The 19,128-nt window shown below is 42.6% G+C and overlaps 1 protein-coding gene across 8 annotated transcripts in view; it reads right to left on the reverse strand.

Annotated features, from left to right (window-relative positions):
* Positions 1–19,128, reverse strand: part of LOC112234280 (adhesion G-protein coupled receptor D2) — a 158,060-nt gene that overhangs the window by 56,575 nt on the left and 82,357 nt on the right. For 5 of the 8 annotated variants that reach the window (XM_024402337.2, XM_024402338.2, XM_024402342.2 and 2 more), the window contains 2 exons: positions 7,500–7,553; positions 3,005–3,200 (listed from right to left, as the gene is read on the reverse strand). In XM_024402337.2, coding sequence (XP_024258105.1) covers positions 3,005–3,200; positions 7,500–7,553 — 250 coding nt within the window. Of the gene's footprint in view, positions 1–2,951; positions 3,201–7,499; positions 7,554–19,128 lie in introns of all 8 variants that reach the window. The other 3 variants (XM_024402340.2, XM_042321909.1, XM_024402341.2) reach the window with 1 other exon arrangement.

Consider the following 19,128-nt stretch of genomic DNA (forward strand, 5'->3'; position numbering starts at 1 on the left):
TCTTGGCATTCTCTCAACCAGCTTCATGAGATAGTCACCTGGAATGCATCTCAATTAATAGGTGTGCCTAGTTAAAAGTTAATTTGTGGAATTTCTTTCTTTCTTAATACGTTTGAGCCAATCAGTTGAGTTGTGACAAGGTACGTGTGGTATACAGAAGATAGCCCTATTTGGTAAAAGATCAAGTCCACATTATGGCAAGAACAGCTCAAATAAGCAAAGAGAAATGACAGTCCATCATTACTTTACGACATAAAGGTCAGTCAATACGGAAAATGTCTTTAAGTGCAGTCCATCAAACGCTATGATGAAACTGGATCTCATGAGGACCACCACAGGAAAGGAAGACCCAGAGTTACTTCTGCTGCAGAGGATAAGTACGTTAGCGTTAACACCACCTCAGATTGCAGCCCAAATAAATGCTTCACAAAGTTCAGGTAACAGACACATCTCAACATCAACTGTTCAGAGGATACTGCGTGAATCAGGCCTTAATGGTCGAATTGCTGCAAAGAAACCACTACGAAAGGACAACAATAATAAGAAGAGACTTGTTTGGGCCAAGAAACACAAGCAATGGACATTAGACTGGAGGAAATCTGTCCTTTGGTCTGACGAGTCCAAATACGAGATTTTTGTCTCCAACTGCCATGTCTTTGTAGGGTGAACGGATGATCTCTGCATATGTGATTCCCACCGTGAAGTATGGAGGATGAGATGTGATGGTGTGGGGGTGCTTTGCTGGTGACACTGTCAGTGATTTATTTAGAATTCAAGGCACACTCAACCAGCATAGCTACCACAGGATTCTGCAGCGATACGCCATCCCATCCAGTTTGCGCTTAGTGGGACTATCATTTATTTTTCAACATTGACCCAAAACACTCCTCCAGGCTGGTTAAGGGCTATTTGACCAAGGAGAGTGATGGGAGTGCTACATCAGATGACCTGGCCTCCACAATCACCCGACCTCAACCCAATTGAGATGGTTTGGGATGAGTTGGACCGCAGAGTGAAGGATAAGCAGCCAATAAGTGCTCAGCATATGTGGGAACTCCTTCAAGACTATTGGAAAACAATTCCTCATGAAGCTGGTTGCCAAGAGTCTGCAAAGCTGTCATCAAGGCAAAAGGTGGCTACTTTGAAGAAAATCAAATATATTTTGATTTGTTTGATACTTTTTTGGTTACTACATGATTCCATATATGTTATTTCATCGTGTTGATGTCTTCACCTTTATTCTACAATGTAGAAAATAGTAAAAATAAAGAAAAACCCTTGAAGGTGTGTCCAAACTTTTAACTGGTTTTGTATGTAAATCAGATATTTCTGTATTTCAGTTTGGTCTGCTCTAATTATGTTTGTAACCAGTTTATAATAGCAATGAGGCACCTCAGGGGTTTGTGATATATGACCAATATAACACGGCTGGCTAAGGGCTGTGTTCTAGCAGTCCGTGTTGCGTTGTGCATAAGAACAGCCCTTAGCCATGGTATATTGGCCATATACCACACCCCCTCGGGCCTTATTGCTTAAATATAACATAGAAATGCCTCATGAGCTTTGTTAGACTGTTTTTCTCTGTCAGAACCCCAAATATGAGCTAATTTTACTCCATTGTGTGTAAACAATGTACAGCTTCAAAACATGGTAAAACATCATTTTCATCTCATGGATATATCAGTCCTTGAACCCATCCCTCACCAGTTTACCAAAAAAGTGTCAGGCTGAGCAGTTGTTTGAATACCAGATTGCAGCTTTAAAGAAATGAGAAGATATAGCAGCTTGACTCTGTATTTGAGTCACTTACTAAGGAGATGCCACCATCCTTTTTTCACTGATTTGAAACTTTCCTCTGCTGTGTGTGTGTGTCTGTGTTGTGTCTGTGTGTGTATAGGTGTGTGTGCATGTGCGTAAATGCTTTGTGTGTGCACGCGTGCATATGTGATTGCGTGCATGCATGGCTGTGTTGTGTGTTATCATGTGTGTTTTCCTCCCCTTCAATTACATTGACTCCACTCAGTGATACACGGGTCAGGGAACTGCATTAAAGCTGTTCAGTCTGTGCAGTCTGGACAGTGTTTGAGTCCTACAGAGGAGCTATCATGTCTGGGTTCACTCTCTGTGCCAAGCACCACTCCTCGTTCACAACCTAATGCATCGCAGATTCGCTGTTCAATCAAAGCCAATACACATGTTTCCGCAGTAAGACTAGGATGAGATTGTTCTCGAGGAAGATGGTTTGAATAAATGTGAGGTTGAATTGACATGTTATGTCATATAAAAACACTTTTTTTGTTGATTAAATGACTCCAAACTCTTGTTGAAACCAAGATCCGGTTTCAGGTTTTGATTGAATAAAGTTCCATATTTCTCAGTCCTAATTACATAGGCTACTCAAAATCCTCTAAGAGGAACTATTATTGGTTTAGAAAAATCAGCAAAGGTTATTTGTTTTATTTTTGTTACTGAATTTCATGATTGCCTCTCGAAGTTGTACATTTGAGTAATATGCTTATTTTGTATTTAATTTACAAAAAGGAGGACAAGAGCTCTGTCCTTCTTTTCGTAATTTACTTAGACAGTTGGAAGGTAGGCAGGGTACAGGTTGTAGAGGGGAAGACAGCAAGAAAGTACAGACTGGGGTGAGATTCGTACCCATGCCACTGTGGGCAATATGTCCATGGGAGTCTGCATGACTACAAACTACACTTGGCCACACTCCCACACAGGGTAATATGTTTTTGAAGTGAAGAATGAGTGTCTAAATATTTTTGGGACGATTTAGATTATTTTTGTGAAAAGCTGGAGCATATTCTTTCAGCTGTCTTTACCCCCCTTTCATTCAGCTCTCAGACTATGGTATGCAATATACAGCCTGAGATCTTGTTTTCGGAGTGAAATGCAGCATTCAGGATGAGGGTCAGAAAGGGAGGAAGTCATCGATTCACCTCTGTAGGTAGTATTGTCATCGGAACTGTGGGTGAGGGAGCTTGTGGCTCACCTCTGTTGGCGTTCTCCTCCACAAGGCCTGGGATGTGGGGGTAGGTAGGGTTGGGGAGTGGGCTGGGCTGGCCAGAGCAGGTCTTGTCTCCCCCTTCGTCCAGGCTGGGACCTTGGGGGCCCTGGGGGGAGGGCGTGGGGGAGCTGGCGGGCCGGGAGCTGGTCAATGAGCTGGAGGGTCTGGAGCTGGCACAGTTCTGGAGGGGCACAGGGAGAAGAGTAAGGAGTCAAGGACTTACAGTGAGGGAAAAAAGTATTTGATCCCCTGCTGATTTTGTAAGTATGCCCACTGACCAATAAATGATCAGTCTATAATATTAATAGTAGGTTTATTTGAACAGTGAGAGACAGAATAACAACGAAAAAATCCAGAAAAACGCATATCAAAAATGTTATAAATTGATTTGCATTTGAATGAGGGAAATAAGTATTTGACCCCTCTGCAAAACATGACTTAGTACTTGGTGGCAAAACCCTTGTTGGCAATCACAGAGGTCAGACGTTTCTTGTAGTTGTCCCACTCCTCTTTGCAGATCTTCTCCAAGTCATTAAAGTTTTGAGGCTGACATTTGGCAACTCGAACCTTCAGCTCCCTCCACAGCTTTTTTATGGGATTAAGGTCTGGAGACTGGCTAGGCCACTCCAAGAACTTAATATACTTCTTCTTGAGCCACTCCTTTGTTGCCTTGGCCGTGTGTTTTGGGTCATTGTCATGCTGGAATACCCATCCACGACCCATTTTCAATGCCCTGGCTGAGGGAAGGAGGTTCTCACCCACGATTTGACGGTACATGGCCTTGCCCATCGTCCCTTTAATGCGGTGAAGTTGTCCTGTCCCCCAGAAAAACACCCTGAAAGCATAATGTTTCCATCTCCATGTTTGACGTTGGGGATGGTGTTCTTGGGGTCATAGGCAGCATTCCTCCACCTCCAAAGACGGCGAGTTGAGTTGATGCCAAAGAGCTCCATTTTGGTCTCATCTGACCACAACACTTCAACCAGTTGTCCTCTGAATCATTCAGATGTTCATTGGCAAACTTCAGACGGGCATGTATATGTACTTTCTTGAGCAGGGGGACCTCGCGGGTGCTGCAGGATTTCAGTCCTTCCCTGAGAAGTGTGTTACCAATTGTTTTCTTGGTGACTTTGGTCCCAGCTGCCTTGAGATCATTGACAAGATCCTCCCGTGTAGTTCTGGGATGATTCCTCACCGTTCTCATGATCATTGCAACTCCACGAGGTGAGATCTTGCATGGAGCCCCAGGCCAAGGGAGATTGACAGTTCTTTTGTGTTTCTTCCATTTGCGAATAATCGCACCAACTGTTGTCACCTTCTCACCAAGCTGCTTGGCGATGGTCTTGTAGCCCATTCCAGCCTTGTGTAGGTCTACAATCTTGTCCCTGACATCCTTGGAGAGCTCTTTGGTCTTGGCCATGGTGGAGAGTTTGGAATCTGATTGATTGATTGCTTCTGTGGACAGGTGTCTTTTATACAGGTAACAAACTGAGATTAGGAGCACTCCCTTTAAGAGTGTGCTCCTAATCTCAGCTCGTTACCTGTAAAAAAGACACCTGGGAGACAGAAATATTTCTGATTGAGAGGGGGTCAAATACTTATTTCCCTCATTAAAATGCAAATCAATTTATAACATTTTTGACATGCGTTTTTATGGATTTTTTTGTTGTTATTCTGTCTCTCACTGTTCAAATAAACCTACCATTAAAATTATAGACTGATCATTTCTTTGTCAGTGGGCAAACGTACAAAATCAGCAGGGGATCAAATCATTTCCCCCCTCACTGTAGATGATTGACTGAGGAAGAATAAAAACTGTAAACAAAAATAATACTTATATTTAAAGCAAGAAAAGAACAAAATGTGTGCTGAAAGTAAATAGAATAAAAGTATTAACAAAAAATGTAAAAAGAAAATAATATTCAAGGGTAATAATATTTCATCCTTTTGAAAGCATTCAGTTGATCAAATATCTTGTTTTCGTGCTCGATTCTTCTCATTGAGTGCACAAGTTTTCCCCGCTCAGCTTCTTCTTTGTTCTCGTTTGGGGTTTTGAGGCGGGCTTAGAGGAGGGGAGTGCAGCCAACAGACAAAAGGTCTATGGGCTTTAGAATGGAAAGCTGTCCTAGCCGACAACCTGACATTACTTCCTCCTTCTGCTCCTTGTAATTCATTGGCAGATTCTCCTACTGACCTGGATGGAAACCTTACAAACTACAAACAAACCCATTTAAGAAAGGAGACCATGTGCAGACCAGTTGACCACCCAGTTAAAATGGTGATATCCCTCCATGGCATTGTGCATGCAATCAAAGTGTTTTGTGGCAAGTGCACTCTCTATCCATCTCTATGGGCGACACATTTCACAATTTGAACAAATTTAAAACAGGGAATCTCTCTAAGAGACCAAAATAAACTCCAATCATTGAATCCCATTTGTTTGCACAGCTATTAAACAGACTTCAGAGAGCACCAGGGCACTTCCATGGGCTTGGCCTCTTGTATTACATATGTCTGTCATGAAGGAATGCCTAGATCACAGATCTCTGAACAAACTCTCAAAGTTATGCCTGCCGCTCCTTTTACAACCCCTACTCAATGTAGATCTCCAGGAAACACACATGCACCCACACTGTTCGCCCCAGGCTTCCTATATCTTGTCAAAACTTGAATTAAGAATACTTTTTTTTTTTTACTAATCCACTTCCAATATCGATATTTCAGTGCTGTCAAAGCCACGGCACTCCAAGTATTGAAAAGGGGTTGTTTTTTATTTGGGTGGTGCAACTGACAGCTTTATTTCACAAAGCAATCTGGCAGTGTGTGTACAAGTGTGGGGTCATGAGGGTCACCAGGCAGTTGGTATCAAGCAGGCAGGCAACATTGGTCTAGTGCTTGTGTATAAATTAACTTGAAGGGGGGACTCCCGGAGGTCTAAAAGGACTGTTTGCACAACCTACTGCATTTTGGAGCTGCTGAACAGCGGTCAATAGGATTATTAAATTAACAATGACAGAATGTCATTAGATGTAATGATTGGGGGTAATTTTTTGCTTTGCTGCACTATACCTATGCTGACATGAATGCGGCGCCGGATCATTTAAGAGATGTGAACAACAACGCTGCGCTCTGTATCCTCTTTTTATTTATTTTTATTTCAATATTTGCTTTGATGTGCATTCTGAGAAATCTATGGACTAATGGCCATTTAGAAAACAGAGCTGAAACGAACAGCGTGCTTCATTCCAGTGTATCTGGTTATGCGTCACACAATCATTTTACATCAACCTTATGAAACATTCATAAAAAGCCTTTTAGATAAAACTATTTTTTATGTCTCATGTATCTTCTGAAGTACCATATGCAGTAACGGTATGCTGCAAAGAACTGTATTCGTACCTTCCACCAGAGACGATACTGAATCCTATATTTTACAACTGGGGAGATATAGGGCATGTTCGGTCATCTAGAGCCAAATGTCTCCCATCTCCAGACAGACAGGTAGATACTGTATTTCAGCGGGATTTATGGGGCAAAATAGCATTAGCTAAAAAACATCCGCTGCATGGGCAAACTGGATGGCGGACTTTGAGATTGGAAAATTGCCAGAGAGCACTAAAAGGAGCACCCCCACACTGATAATACAGCTGCACGGTATATCAGCTACCCTGGGGTGTGTTTGCCCCCCCCCGAGCCATTTTTTTTTTTTTACTAGTCACAATCTTCACAGTGTCAGGAACTGTAACAGGGTCAAAAAGGAAGAAGGGGCAATATTCTAAAATCAATCTGCCTTTAAAAATGGTCTGATTCCCTTCTCAATTACCTGATGGTTGAAGGGTGGGGGGGAACGGGACTGGACTGGGGAACAAACTGCTCTGAGCCATAAAGTGTGACAACCCTGGAGAGGAGTTAATGTGATCACTCATAAGGGACGAGTTGCAGAAGGGGGTGGAGGAGAGGGGCAGTTGTTGTGTGTGAAGGGGGTTGGGGGGCTTTGGTTGGTGTGTATATGTGTGGAGGGGGGCTATTAACTACTTTTAAAGCGCTTTGCCGGAGCTAAGTGATTGCAGGGAGCAGGAGGGAACAGTATAAATAGTGGCCTGACACTTTAATGTCAGGGGACAGCTCGTCCAGGATTAGAAACTTGTAACCCCGGTGGTGCGGGTGACATTGGTCGGGATGAAGGTGCTGGGCCGGTGTGCGGTATAGGGGCTATTACAGAGGTGCGTGTTTGATGTATAAGGGCTTCTAACATGGGGCTTGCCGCCAGCGGTACAAAAAGCATTGCTCAGCGGCTACTTCTTACTGACATTGCAGCATTGATGTGGAAAAGAACATGGTTTGTGTACTATGGTGAACTATGTATGAACTATGTGGTGAACTATGTGAATCTGCACACACACACACACACACACACACACACACACACACACACACACACACACACACACACACGTAAAAGGGATGCTAGGTTACATACTGAAAAACGTAGCGCTTTTCTTCTCTCCTTGATCCTTTTAACTGTGCTCCGAACCTGCAGCAAAGAGAGATACAAGAAAGAGCGAGAGAGAGAGAGAGAAAGGGAGACAGGGCAATAAGAGAGTTTGACACAGAACATACCATGCTGTATTTGTATTTATTAAGGATCCCCATTAGCTGCTACTTTGGCAGCACCTACTCTTCCTGGGGTACAGGAACATTAAGGCAGTTAAATACCATTTAAAATATTACATTACATTTCATAACACTTTTCACAACACATATAGGTGTGTTCTCTCAGGCCACTACTCTACAATCAAATATCTACAATACAAATTCCATGTGTACGAGTGCGTGTCTTATCATGTGTGTGTGTGTCTCTTCACAGTCCCCGCTGTTCCATAAGGTGTATTTTTATCTGTTTTTTCTCCTCAAATCTGATTCTACTGCTTGCATCAGTTACCTGATGTGGAATAGAGTTCCATGTAGCCATGGCTCTATGTAGTACTGTACGTCTCCCATAGTCTGTTCTTGACTTGGGGACAATACAACACTTACAAAAACAAAACAAAAAATCCTTCAAATGCATCCCCCTGCATCTGGAAGCAAATTCAAAATAAAGAACAAAGTGGAGAGAGAGAGAGAGAGAGAGAGAGAGAGAGAGAGAGAGAGAGAGACAGAGAGCGAGACAGAGAGAGAGACACACAAAGCACGCAGCACATTTTTTTAGGCCGATGAGCAGCACCGGAGAGGGGAAAACAGAAATGTTCCAGTTTGTCAGGGGTAATGGAACCTGAAAGTGACACATAGCGCCGGCAAACTAAGGAGACTACTTTAAGCTATCATCTGTCACATGGCAAGGAGAACCAACAAATGGAGCTATAGGGGGGAAAGGGTTGCACTAGCAGAACAGATTACATTTGCAGTGTGGAACAGTATCCAATAGTGCTGTTTTGTTGCACACATAGATTACATCTCTTTTTTTGGTGGTTAAATGTTTTGGGCAGGGTATATTTACAGTATGAATGCATATTACATTGTAGGCTATTTTTTGTATATATATTTATTGTTTCAGTAGAATTTGGTTTACATGAAAATGGAGCTACTAAAGTAACAATAGCAAGGCAAGGATTCACTTGAAAGTCATCAACTGAATTACTGATAGATATTTCCCTAAAACTGGCTATTAACATTAGTAGAATGTGTTTAAGGTTTCCAATGGAATGCTTTAAAATTACATTTTTTATTCATAATATATTTTGTGCGATTCATTTCATCATACCTCTTCACACAAATTGGCTACATTTAAAAATGTTTTACAACTTTATGTTAAGCCTGCAGGAGTAATGCATCCCAATGCTGTTATTATGCATCGTAAGACTTGTCATAAGCATGTATGACCCCTTATGTCTCGTTATCAACTTGACTAAAACTATTTTGAGTCAGTTAAAAACGTCCTACATGGAGAGACAATCAAATATCATAAGCCTTACAATACATTTTAAAGGCTCATGCATGCTTATAACAACAACAAAAGACACAAGTTCAGGCTTTACTGATCTGTATTCTATCGATCCTGTTTACTACTGTAACTGTGAAGCATTTCCCTCCAATGACGTTTTCTTCAATGAGGCTGGTTGCTGTCACCATACACTGTAAATTTGTAACGGGCTCCGGCGCACTCAGGGGCAGCCCGCTCCATTAGTGAATATGCATTATTTCTTATGGCTTCATTAGGCTGCGGCATGTCATAATTTATGACGCCACACTGAAATACACACACTAAAAATAGTGTGTGTGTGTCTGTCTATGTGTGTGTGGCAGGGGGATGTTTTGCATACACACAATCGCTGAGCGGGCCCATAATGAAGAGAACAGAAGGCTCCTGACAGGCAGAATCAACAGAGCAGTGTCATATTCCACACCCCTATTAATCCTGACGGGATGAGGAGCGGCAAACGTTTGAGATGAGTTTAGATAATGTTTACACAGCGATATTCAGGGGGAATCCTGGTGTTTTTGTTCATATCAAAGCTGAGGAAATTACGTGACATTGACCTGCCGAGCATTTGAAATGCGTTTAGATAATGTTTACCAACCGCTGTTAAAGGGGAAATCCTGGTTATTTCGATAGCATAAAAGAAAAGGCGAGAGGCAATTAAGTGACATTGACTTAATGAATCATTTGACAATGAAGGGAAGGGCATTGTTTTAGACGATTGTTATGCGGTTAAGGATTTCTGTTGCCTGAAGATTTTGCAGGGATGTAACCGCGAGTCTCCTTTGTAAATAGGAGAAAAACGATTAGCACATGAAAGATGTGCATGTACACACACCTGCCGACATCCTTAGAGTTGATTGAAATAAAAAGTAATCAAAGAGGAGGATGAAGAGCTGACCAAGGAGAAAAAGTGAATTGGGATAAATTATGTAATCATTCAATCATGTAATTAAATATATGTTGCAATGGAGTGTAATATCAGTGGGTATGATATATGTAACATTGTGTTTTCCTAATTATGAAACCTGCAAACAACAAGAGTATTTTCCAGCTTTGCATTAAAATGCACAGTACATTTTAGAACATTTTGGTAACTTTCAATAAATTAGAATTTGATTGAATCTTTTCAACTTTCATTGCAATTTATTCATTGCAATCTGTGTAACATGTAACTCTAATTCACAATAAAACGCACACTACTCATTGATGTAATTGTTCATTTTGATATTTAGATTTAAGGGACCCATTGAATCAAATAACATAGAACAAATACATATGATCTATCACTGTTCTCAAAGAATAATGCTGAGTAACACTTTATAATAAATGGTTAATTACTGAACATGATTAAATTGTGTTACCTACTCCTATACAGTGATATAAGAAGGTTCAATATAATCCACTGGTGTGTACACGCATAGAGATCCCACACATATCCCTGATTCTATATGTAATTCTTTGCCAACACCAATGTTGCTAAAAGAAAATGAACGTAACAAGACCAATGGACCGCAGGTCCCAACCTATTAAAATGAATAAATAAATTACAATATCCATCCAGGCCTTTGCCACATGGGAAATGTGTGTGACTGGACCTTCTCAAATAGTATTTGAGTACCCCTGATCTAAGGGGATACCATCTGGCAACTCTCCACTTATCAGAAGAAGAGAAGATGAATGTTAACACTTAGAGTCAAATTCATACACGTGCTCTCTCCTCTTTATGTCTTCCTCTCTCATTGTATTTGTTTGAACAAAGGGCGCTCAACTTGTACTGCACTGACTCAGATGACTGATGATTGTCTAAAAGACATGATAATAAGATGATAGTTGGATCTAATTTGTTATTGAAAAAAAAATCACTTGTTATGGCATGACATCACCTGCCATCAAATAGTTGGAGAGTTACTTATCCAATAGAACTCAGGAGAGTATTCTTCAATGGAAGCTTCTCTAACATCAGATAAGCTCAAATGACTACGTATGCTGATCATTGCACACTCCACACATCAGCACCTACAGAGAGTGAGCTCACTGAGACTCTTAGCAAGGAGTAACAGTCAGTTTCAGATCAGGTAATTAACAATAAACTGGTCTTAAATACATCTAAAACCAAAGACATTGTATTTGGTTCAGAGCATTATCTTCGACCTAAGCCTCAACTGGAGTTGTGCATAAAGGCCATTGAACAAGTTGAAGAAGCTGAACTCATCAGAGTAACATTGAATGGTCAGTTTGACAAAGTCATACTCACAAAGTTGTTGTGAAGATGGGGAGAGGTACAGTATTTATTTTTTAATTTTACCTTTATTTAACCAGGCAAGTCACTTAAGAACAAATTCTTATTTTCAATGGCGGCCTAGGAACAGTGGGTTAACTGCCTTGTTCAGGGGCAGAACGACAGATTTGTACCTTGTCAGCTCTGGGATTTGAACTTGCAAACTTCCGGTTACTAGTCCAACGCTCTAACCACTAGGCTACCCTGTCTGTTATAAAAAAGATGTCCTGCGTTTTTGACAGAAAGATCCACTGTACTAGTTGATCAGGCTTTGATCTTGTCCCATCTTGATTACTGTCCGGTAATATGGTCAGGTGCAGCAAAGAAAGGCCTTGCCATTAACTGTATGCAGGGAACTAACATCAACAACATGCATGGTAGTCTTTCCTTGTTGAGGGTTGAGGATAAAATGGACTACTTCTCTTTTATTCTTGATACGAAACATTTGTGCTTTGCACACCTGGATTGTACAATATTTGCACATAAAAAAAATATTCAAGCTCGGTCAAGTTGGTTGTTGATCATTGCTAGACAGACATTTTAAAGCCTTGCCATAGATTTTCAAGCCAATTTAAATCAAAACTGTAACTAGGCCAATCAGGAAAATTCCATTGCTTTTTGGTAAGCAACTCCAGTGTATATTTGGCCTTGTGTTTAGGTTATTGTCCTGCTGAAAGGTCTCCCAGTGTCTGTTGAAAAGAAGACTAAACCAGGTTTTCCTGCCTGTGGTTAGCTATGTTCCATTTATTTTTATCCTAAAAAAACTCCATAGTCCTCGCCAATGACAAGCATACCCATAACATGATACAGCCACCAACATGCTTGAAAATATGAAGAGTGGTATTCAGTGATGAGTTGTGTTGAATTTGCCCCAAACATAAACACTTTGTATTCAGGACATAAAGGTAATTTCTTTGCCACATTTCTTTGCACTTTAACTTTAGTGCCTTATTGCAAACAGGATGCATGTTTTGCAATATTTTTTTATTCTGTATAGGCTTCCTTCTTTTCACTCTGTCAATTAGGTTATTATTGTGGAGTAACTATAATGTTGTTGATCCATCCTAAATATTCTCCTATCACAGCCATTAAACTCTGTAGCTGTTTTAAAGTCACCATTGGCCTCATGGCGAAATCCCTGAGCGGTTTCCTTCCTTTCCGGCAAGTTAGGAAGGATGCCTGTATCTTTGCAGTGTCTGGGTGTATTGCTACAGTACACCACCCAAAGTGTAATTACACTGTAATAACTTCACCATGCTCAATGGGATATTCAACGTCAGCCTTTATTTATTTTTACCCATCTACAAATAGGTGCCCTTCTTTGTGAGGCATTAAAAAACCTCCCTGGTCTTTGTGGTTGAAATTCACTACTCGACTGAGAGACCTTACAGATAATTGTATGTGTGGGGTACAGAGATGAGGTAGTCATTCAAACATCATGGTTAACACTATTATTGCACACAGAGTGAGTCCATGAAACTTTCATGTGACTTGTTAAGCAAACGTTTACTCCTGAACTTATTCAGGCATGCCATAACAAAGGGATTGAATACTTATTGACTGAAGACATTTCAGCTTTGCATTTTAATTCATTTGTAAAGAATTCTATAAACATAATTCCACATGGACCTTATGGGGTATTGTGTGTAGACCAGTGACACCAATCACAATGTAATACATTTTAAATTCAGGCTGTACCACAACAAAACATGGAAAAAGCCAGAGGTGTGAATACTTTCTGAAAGCACTGTACATACCCCACCAGACACTACACTATGGATTTCTTCACGGTGCATAAACCAAAGACAGATTGAATGGATCGCTTAGTTATGTATAGAGCCATGTCATCATGGAATTCTCTGCCACCAGAGGTTACACTCAGGTAAAAAGCAAGTTTAGCTTTAAAAAACAAATTTTAAAAAAAATTGCACCCATCACAGCACCTCTTCTCTTTCTAAAGATCTAATTTAACTGTACTGTATATAAGAATATGAGTATATATGAATAGTATGTAAATAGTATTTTTGTTGTCCCTTGTAACATGTTATGTTGTTCTTGTCTATTACTGTTCTGAACTTCGTCATGTATTTGTACGTTTTATGTGGACCCCAGGAAGAGTAGCTGCTGCATGTGCAGTAGCTAAGTGGGATCCTAATAAACAAAACTTTCTCTCTCTGTCTTGTCACATATGCGATAATTTAATCCAAAGGGAGGTCATTGGATGTTACCTTCCCTGGTGATCTGGACTGGTTTGCTTAAATGAGAGAAGACAGAACAGAACTTCTCACTCTGGCCTCTCCTTTCCGCTCCTTAATGATCTGATTTACCCCTAGTCAGACACACACACACACAAAAACTTTGATCGTTCTATTCAGCTTTTTGCATTTTTTTTCTATTAGACACAAATTTCCTTTGGGTGTCAGAGGGCGAAACGTGAAGCTGCCAGTGTTTTCTGTCACACCTTTAAGCAGCGTCAAAAAAGCAAAAAAAAGGCCAGAGCGCGAGAAAAGCAAAAAAGAAAAGAGGGAGATAAAAAAAAAAAAGGAAGATTATTACATTTAGTATTTACAAAACCCCTTTTGAAAAGCAGAACGTGTAAATGGGTTGCTCACAAATTGTGAAGACCCAGAGGTCAAGGAGAACTTGAAGTAAGAAAATTGATTCCTGCACACTAAAAAAGCCACTTAAGCAAGAATGTGACAATGATTTATTTTACAATGTGGGGGGTCAGGCCAATGCGTCTGCTATGTCAATGCAGTGCTATGACTCAGGGACACCTCTTCACACCTCTCTGTAGAGCAGAATGATAAAAAAAACTAAGGGAGGAGAGGTGTCCTGACTCTTGCGGTCATGTACTGCGTGGACTCCTGTGATGGAGGGAGGGGGGAGGAAAGACGGGGATGGAGAGGGGGTGATGGAGAGGAAGAGGGGACATTGTACTGTGCCCCAGTGACAATGACCTTGCCCACTAAGTCATAGCATCAGAAGATTATATTTTTTATGCATCCTTGCTGCATTGATAGAAGTCACCCAGTTCTAAGGTATGTGTATATATATATATATATATATATATATATATACACAGTACCAGTCAAAAGTTTGGACACCTACTCATTCAAGGGTTTTTCTTTATTTTTACTATTTTCTACATTGAAGACATCAAAACTATGAAATAACATATATGGAATCATGTAGTAACCAAAAGTAGCCACCCTTTGCCTTGATGACAGCTTTACACACGCTTGGCATTCTCTCAACCAGCTTCACCTGGAATGCTTTTCCAACAGTCTTGAAGGAGTTCCCACATATGCTGAGCACTTGTTGGCTGCTTTTCCTTCACTCTGCGGTCCAACTCATCCCAAACAATCTCAATTGGGTTGAGATCGGATGATTGTGGAGGCCTAGGTCATCTGATGAAGCAATCCATCACCCTCCTTCTAAGTCAAATAGTCCTTACACAGCTTGGAGGTGTATTGGGTCATTGTCCTGTTGAAAAACAAAGGATAGTCGTACTAAGCGCAAACCAGATGGGATGGCATATAGTTGCAGATATGCCGTGTCTCTTGAATTCTAAATAAATCACAGACAGTGTCACCAGCAAATCACCCCCACACCTCCTCCTCCGTGCTTCACGATGGGAACTACACATGCAGAAATCATCTGTTCACCTACTCCACATCTCACAAAGACACGGCGGTTGGAACCAAAAACACATATTTGGACCAAAGGATTTGACCAAAGGACAGATTCCTACCGGTCTAATGTCCATTCCTCGTGTTTCTTGGCCCAAATAAGTATTTTCTTGCTTGGGCCAAGAATGATAAAATAAAATAACGTATTTTCTTCTTATTGGTGTCCTTTAGTAGTGGTTTCTTTGCATCAATTTGACCATGAAGGCCTGATTTACGCAGTCTCCTCTGAACAGTTGATGTTGAGATGTGTCTGTTACTTGAACTCTGAAGCATTTATTTGGGAAGTAATTTATGAGGCTGGTAACTCTAATGAAATTATCATCTGCACCAGAGGTAACTCTGGGTCTTCCTTTCTTGTGGCAGTCCTCATGAGAGCCAGTTTCATCATAGCGCTTGATGGTTTTTGCGACTGCACTTGAAGACACTTTCAAAGTTCTTGAAATATTCCGCATTGACTGACCTTCATGTCTTAAAGTAATGATGGACTGTTGTTTCTCTTTGCTTATTTGAGCTGTTCCTGACATGATATGGACTTGGTCTTTTACCAAATAGGGCTGTATACAACCCCTACCTTGTCACAACACAAGTGATTGGCTCAAATGCATTAAGAAGGAAAATAATTCCACAAATGAACTTTTAAGAAGGCACACCTGTTAATATAAATGCTTTCCAGGTGACTATCTAATGAAGCTGGTTAAGAGAATGCCAAGAGTGCAAAGCTGTCATCGAGGCAAAGGGTGGCTACTTTGAAGAATCTCAAATATAAAATATATTTGGATTTGTATAACACTTTTTTTTGTTACTACATGATTCAATATATGTTCTTTCATAGTTTTTATGTCTTCACTATTATTCTACAATGTAGAAATAGTCAAAATAAAGAAAACCCCTGCAATGAGTAGGGGTCTCCAAACTTTTGACTGGTACTGTATGTATATATATATATATATATATATATATATATATATACATATATATGTGTATGAATGTATGTACTGTGGCGTACAGCAGGTCAGCCACCAGGGGGAGACTCGTCGAGGCCTGGTGGCAAACGGAGTCTACATCACGAGGCGATGGCTCCCTCTGCTGGACATGCCAGGTCTCCCTGGTCTGCCACAAGTGGTGGAGAATGCAGGCATTCTGATAACGTGGTCAGATTGCTCAGTTCGTCCGTGCCCAACAAGCACAACAGGCAGTTCAGGAACGAACGCTGGAGGAACAGCGACTACAAAACATCCGCCTCGTTGAGGAAATCAGGAAGCTGCAAGGAGGAGCGTCTCCTTAATCACATCCCAACCAGTTTTTAATCAAACTAACGGAAGACGATGACATCGAAACATACCTCTATACGTTTGAACGGACAGCACTACGGGAAGGATGGCCAAGGCCGAAGTGGGCAAGTCTGCTGGCCCCGTTCCTCTCTGGGAATGCCCAAAAGGCGTATTGGGACCTGAACAACGAACAGGCGGCCAACTACAACGGACTCAAACTGGAGATACTCAGCCTCTACGGGTACAGCCTGGCCCATCGGGCTCAACTGTTCCACGACTGGAGGTTCGTACCCAACGCATCCCCCCGAGCCCAGATGAGCAACCTACTGCACATCACCATGGCATGGCTCCTAACCGACGTATCCACCCTCTCTATCCTCGACAAAGTGGTCCTGGGTCGCTTCTTACGGGTGCTTCCCCATGATATGAAGAGGGCAGCGAGTCTATGCACGCTCCAGACCTTGGAGGGCCTCCTGGAAGCAGTGGAGACGCATCAGAACACTCAAGCCCTGCTGAGCGGGAGCCAGGCCGAGTCGGCGACCCGTTTGAGGGGACGGAAGGACAGCCCCACCACTGTGTACCCCGAACGGACAGTCGGCAAGTCCAAAGGACCGCTAACCTGTGGAGAGACGGCTGGGGTAGGGCTGATCCGCCACCGACGACCCCAGGTAGATGGAGACCAAAGGAGGTGTTTTGAGTGGCACCCGGGGGCACATTGCCTGGAATTGCCAGGCTCGAGAGGAGTCAATGCCATCAGTAAGCCCCGGAGCCGAGGTGGGTCACGCCGTGAACTATGTCACCTCCTGCACCACGAATCAACAGCACCCATGGTCCCGGTGAAGGTTGATGGAAATGACATGGAAGCTCTATTACACTCCGGAAGTATGGTTACACTTGTAACCACGAGCCTGCTGAACCAGGAGACCTGAAAATGGTAGGGAGATGTCCATTTCCTGTGTTCTTGGTGACACAAAGCGGTATCCAACCATATGGACCAAAATCGTGACGCCACAAGGGAGCTGCCAGATGATGGTGTGTGCAGAACCAGAGTTGCTGGTACCTCTCCTAGTGGGACGGGATTGATCGCTGTTCGCAGCCCTATGGGGGCACGAGCTGAAGAAAAAGATACGAGCCGGTCGAAAAGAAAGCAGGGACGACTCATCGCCTGTGCGGCCCGGAAGCAACCGGTTGACCAACCTGTATCTACGGGTCTGGAGTCGGACGGGGCACCAGAACCCGACCCCCCTGGGGAACCACTGGAGGAGGAGCCCAGCCTCCCCCTCCTCGATTTCGAGGGGCTAGTCGAGACACCCGCTGGGGGCCAACTGAGGGGACAATTCGGGACGGCCCAGTGTGAGGATCCAATCTTGAAAGCCGCCACAGCCCAAGTGATAGTGGTGGATGGACAGCTACTCCCGGGGGTGAGTGACTGGCGATACCCCCATTTCCAAATCAAGAATAACCCTTTGTATCAGGTGTCGCGCCAACAGGGGGAACTTTGAGAGGTATTGTTGGTGCCCCGACGACGGTATGTGGGAACCGTTCTTCAGCTGGCCCACACCCACCTAATGGGGGCGCACCTGGGAATGGAGAAGACCCGGGAATGGATCGCTGCCCGGTTCCACTGGCCCGGGGTGAGGAGCGCCGTGGAAGACTACTGTTTGCGGCTGCCCGGAGTGTCAACTCACTGCAGCAAAAGCACACTTCCGAAACCCTACCGATCATCTCTGTGCCATTTGAACGCATCTCCATGGCCATAGTTGGACCCCTGGTAAAAACAGCACAAGGACACTGGTACATCCTGGTGATCCCGAGGCCATTCCCCTACAGGCGGCGGTATCCAAGGGAATCGCCCGGGACCTGTTCTACCTCTTTAGCCGGGTGGGCATCCCAAACGAGATCCTGACAGACGAAGGTACTGAGTTTATGTCCCACCTAATGAAAGATTTGTGTGCTCTCCTGCAGATCAAGTAGATCCGGACCTCCGTCTTTCACCCGCAGACGGATGGGCTCGTCAAGCGGTTCAATAAAACGCTCAAACAAATGCTGCGGAAGGTCATCGAGCAGGACGGGAAGAACTGGGACCGGATACTACCCCACCTAATGTTCTCAATCCGAGAAGTACCCCAGTCCTCCACTGGGTTTTCCCCTTTTGAACTCCTCTACGGGAGGAGGCCACGCGGCCTACTGGACCTTGCCAAGGAGGTGTGGGGGAAGCCCAGCCGACCACCTTACGCAGCGTGGTAGAGCACGTGGAGACGACGAGGGAGCGGATGACAGCCATATGGCCAGTGGTAAGGGAACATATGGAGAAGGCCCAACCAGCCCAAGCCCAGGTCTGCAATCGGGGAACCCATCCCCGAGAATTCCAGGTGGGAGATAGGGTGTTGGAATTAATCCACACGGCCGAAAGTAAGTTCCTGGCAACATGGCATGGGCCAGAAATTTAGGATTAATTGTCAGGTATTGTGAAAAACTGAGTTTAAATGTATTTGGCTAAGGTGTATGTAAACTTCCGACTTCAACTGTATGTATGTATGTATGTATGTATGTATGTATGTATGTATGTATGTATGTATGTATGTATATATATATATATATATATACATACATATATACATACATACAGTAAATGCATGCATACATACATACATACACACCTTAAAACTGGGTGACTTCTCTAAAGTAACGAAAATGATTATTCCTGTGTGACAATTTTTTAATAATGCTATTTTGGCCCAATAAAGATGACAGTAAAGTTGGATGTATTTAAAAAAAAAAAAAAAAATCTTGGTCAGTAATTGTTTTGGTTTTTCGGGAGGTATCTTACAGAGAAGTATTTTTCTTGTGAAAACAAATATGTCACTGTGAAGGACAACAACAGGCTA

The sequence above is a fragment of the Oncorhynchus tshawytscha genome, linkage group LG05, assembly GCF_018296145.1.
Source record: "Oncorhynchus tshawytscha isolate Ot180627B linkage group LG05, Otsh_v2.0, whole genome shotgun sequence".
Taxonomy (NCBI): Eukaryota; Metazoa; Chordata; class Actinopteri; order Salmoniformes; family Salmonidae; genus Oncorhynchus; species Oncorhynchus tshawytscha.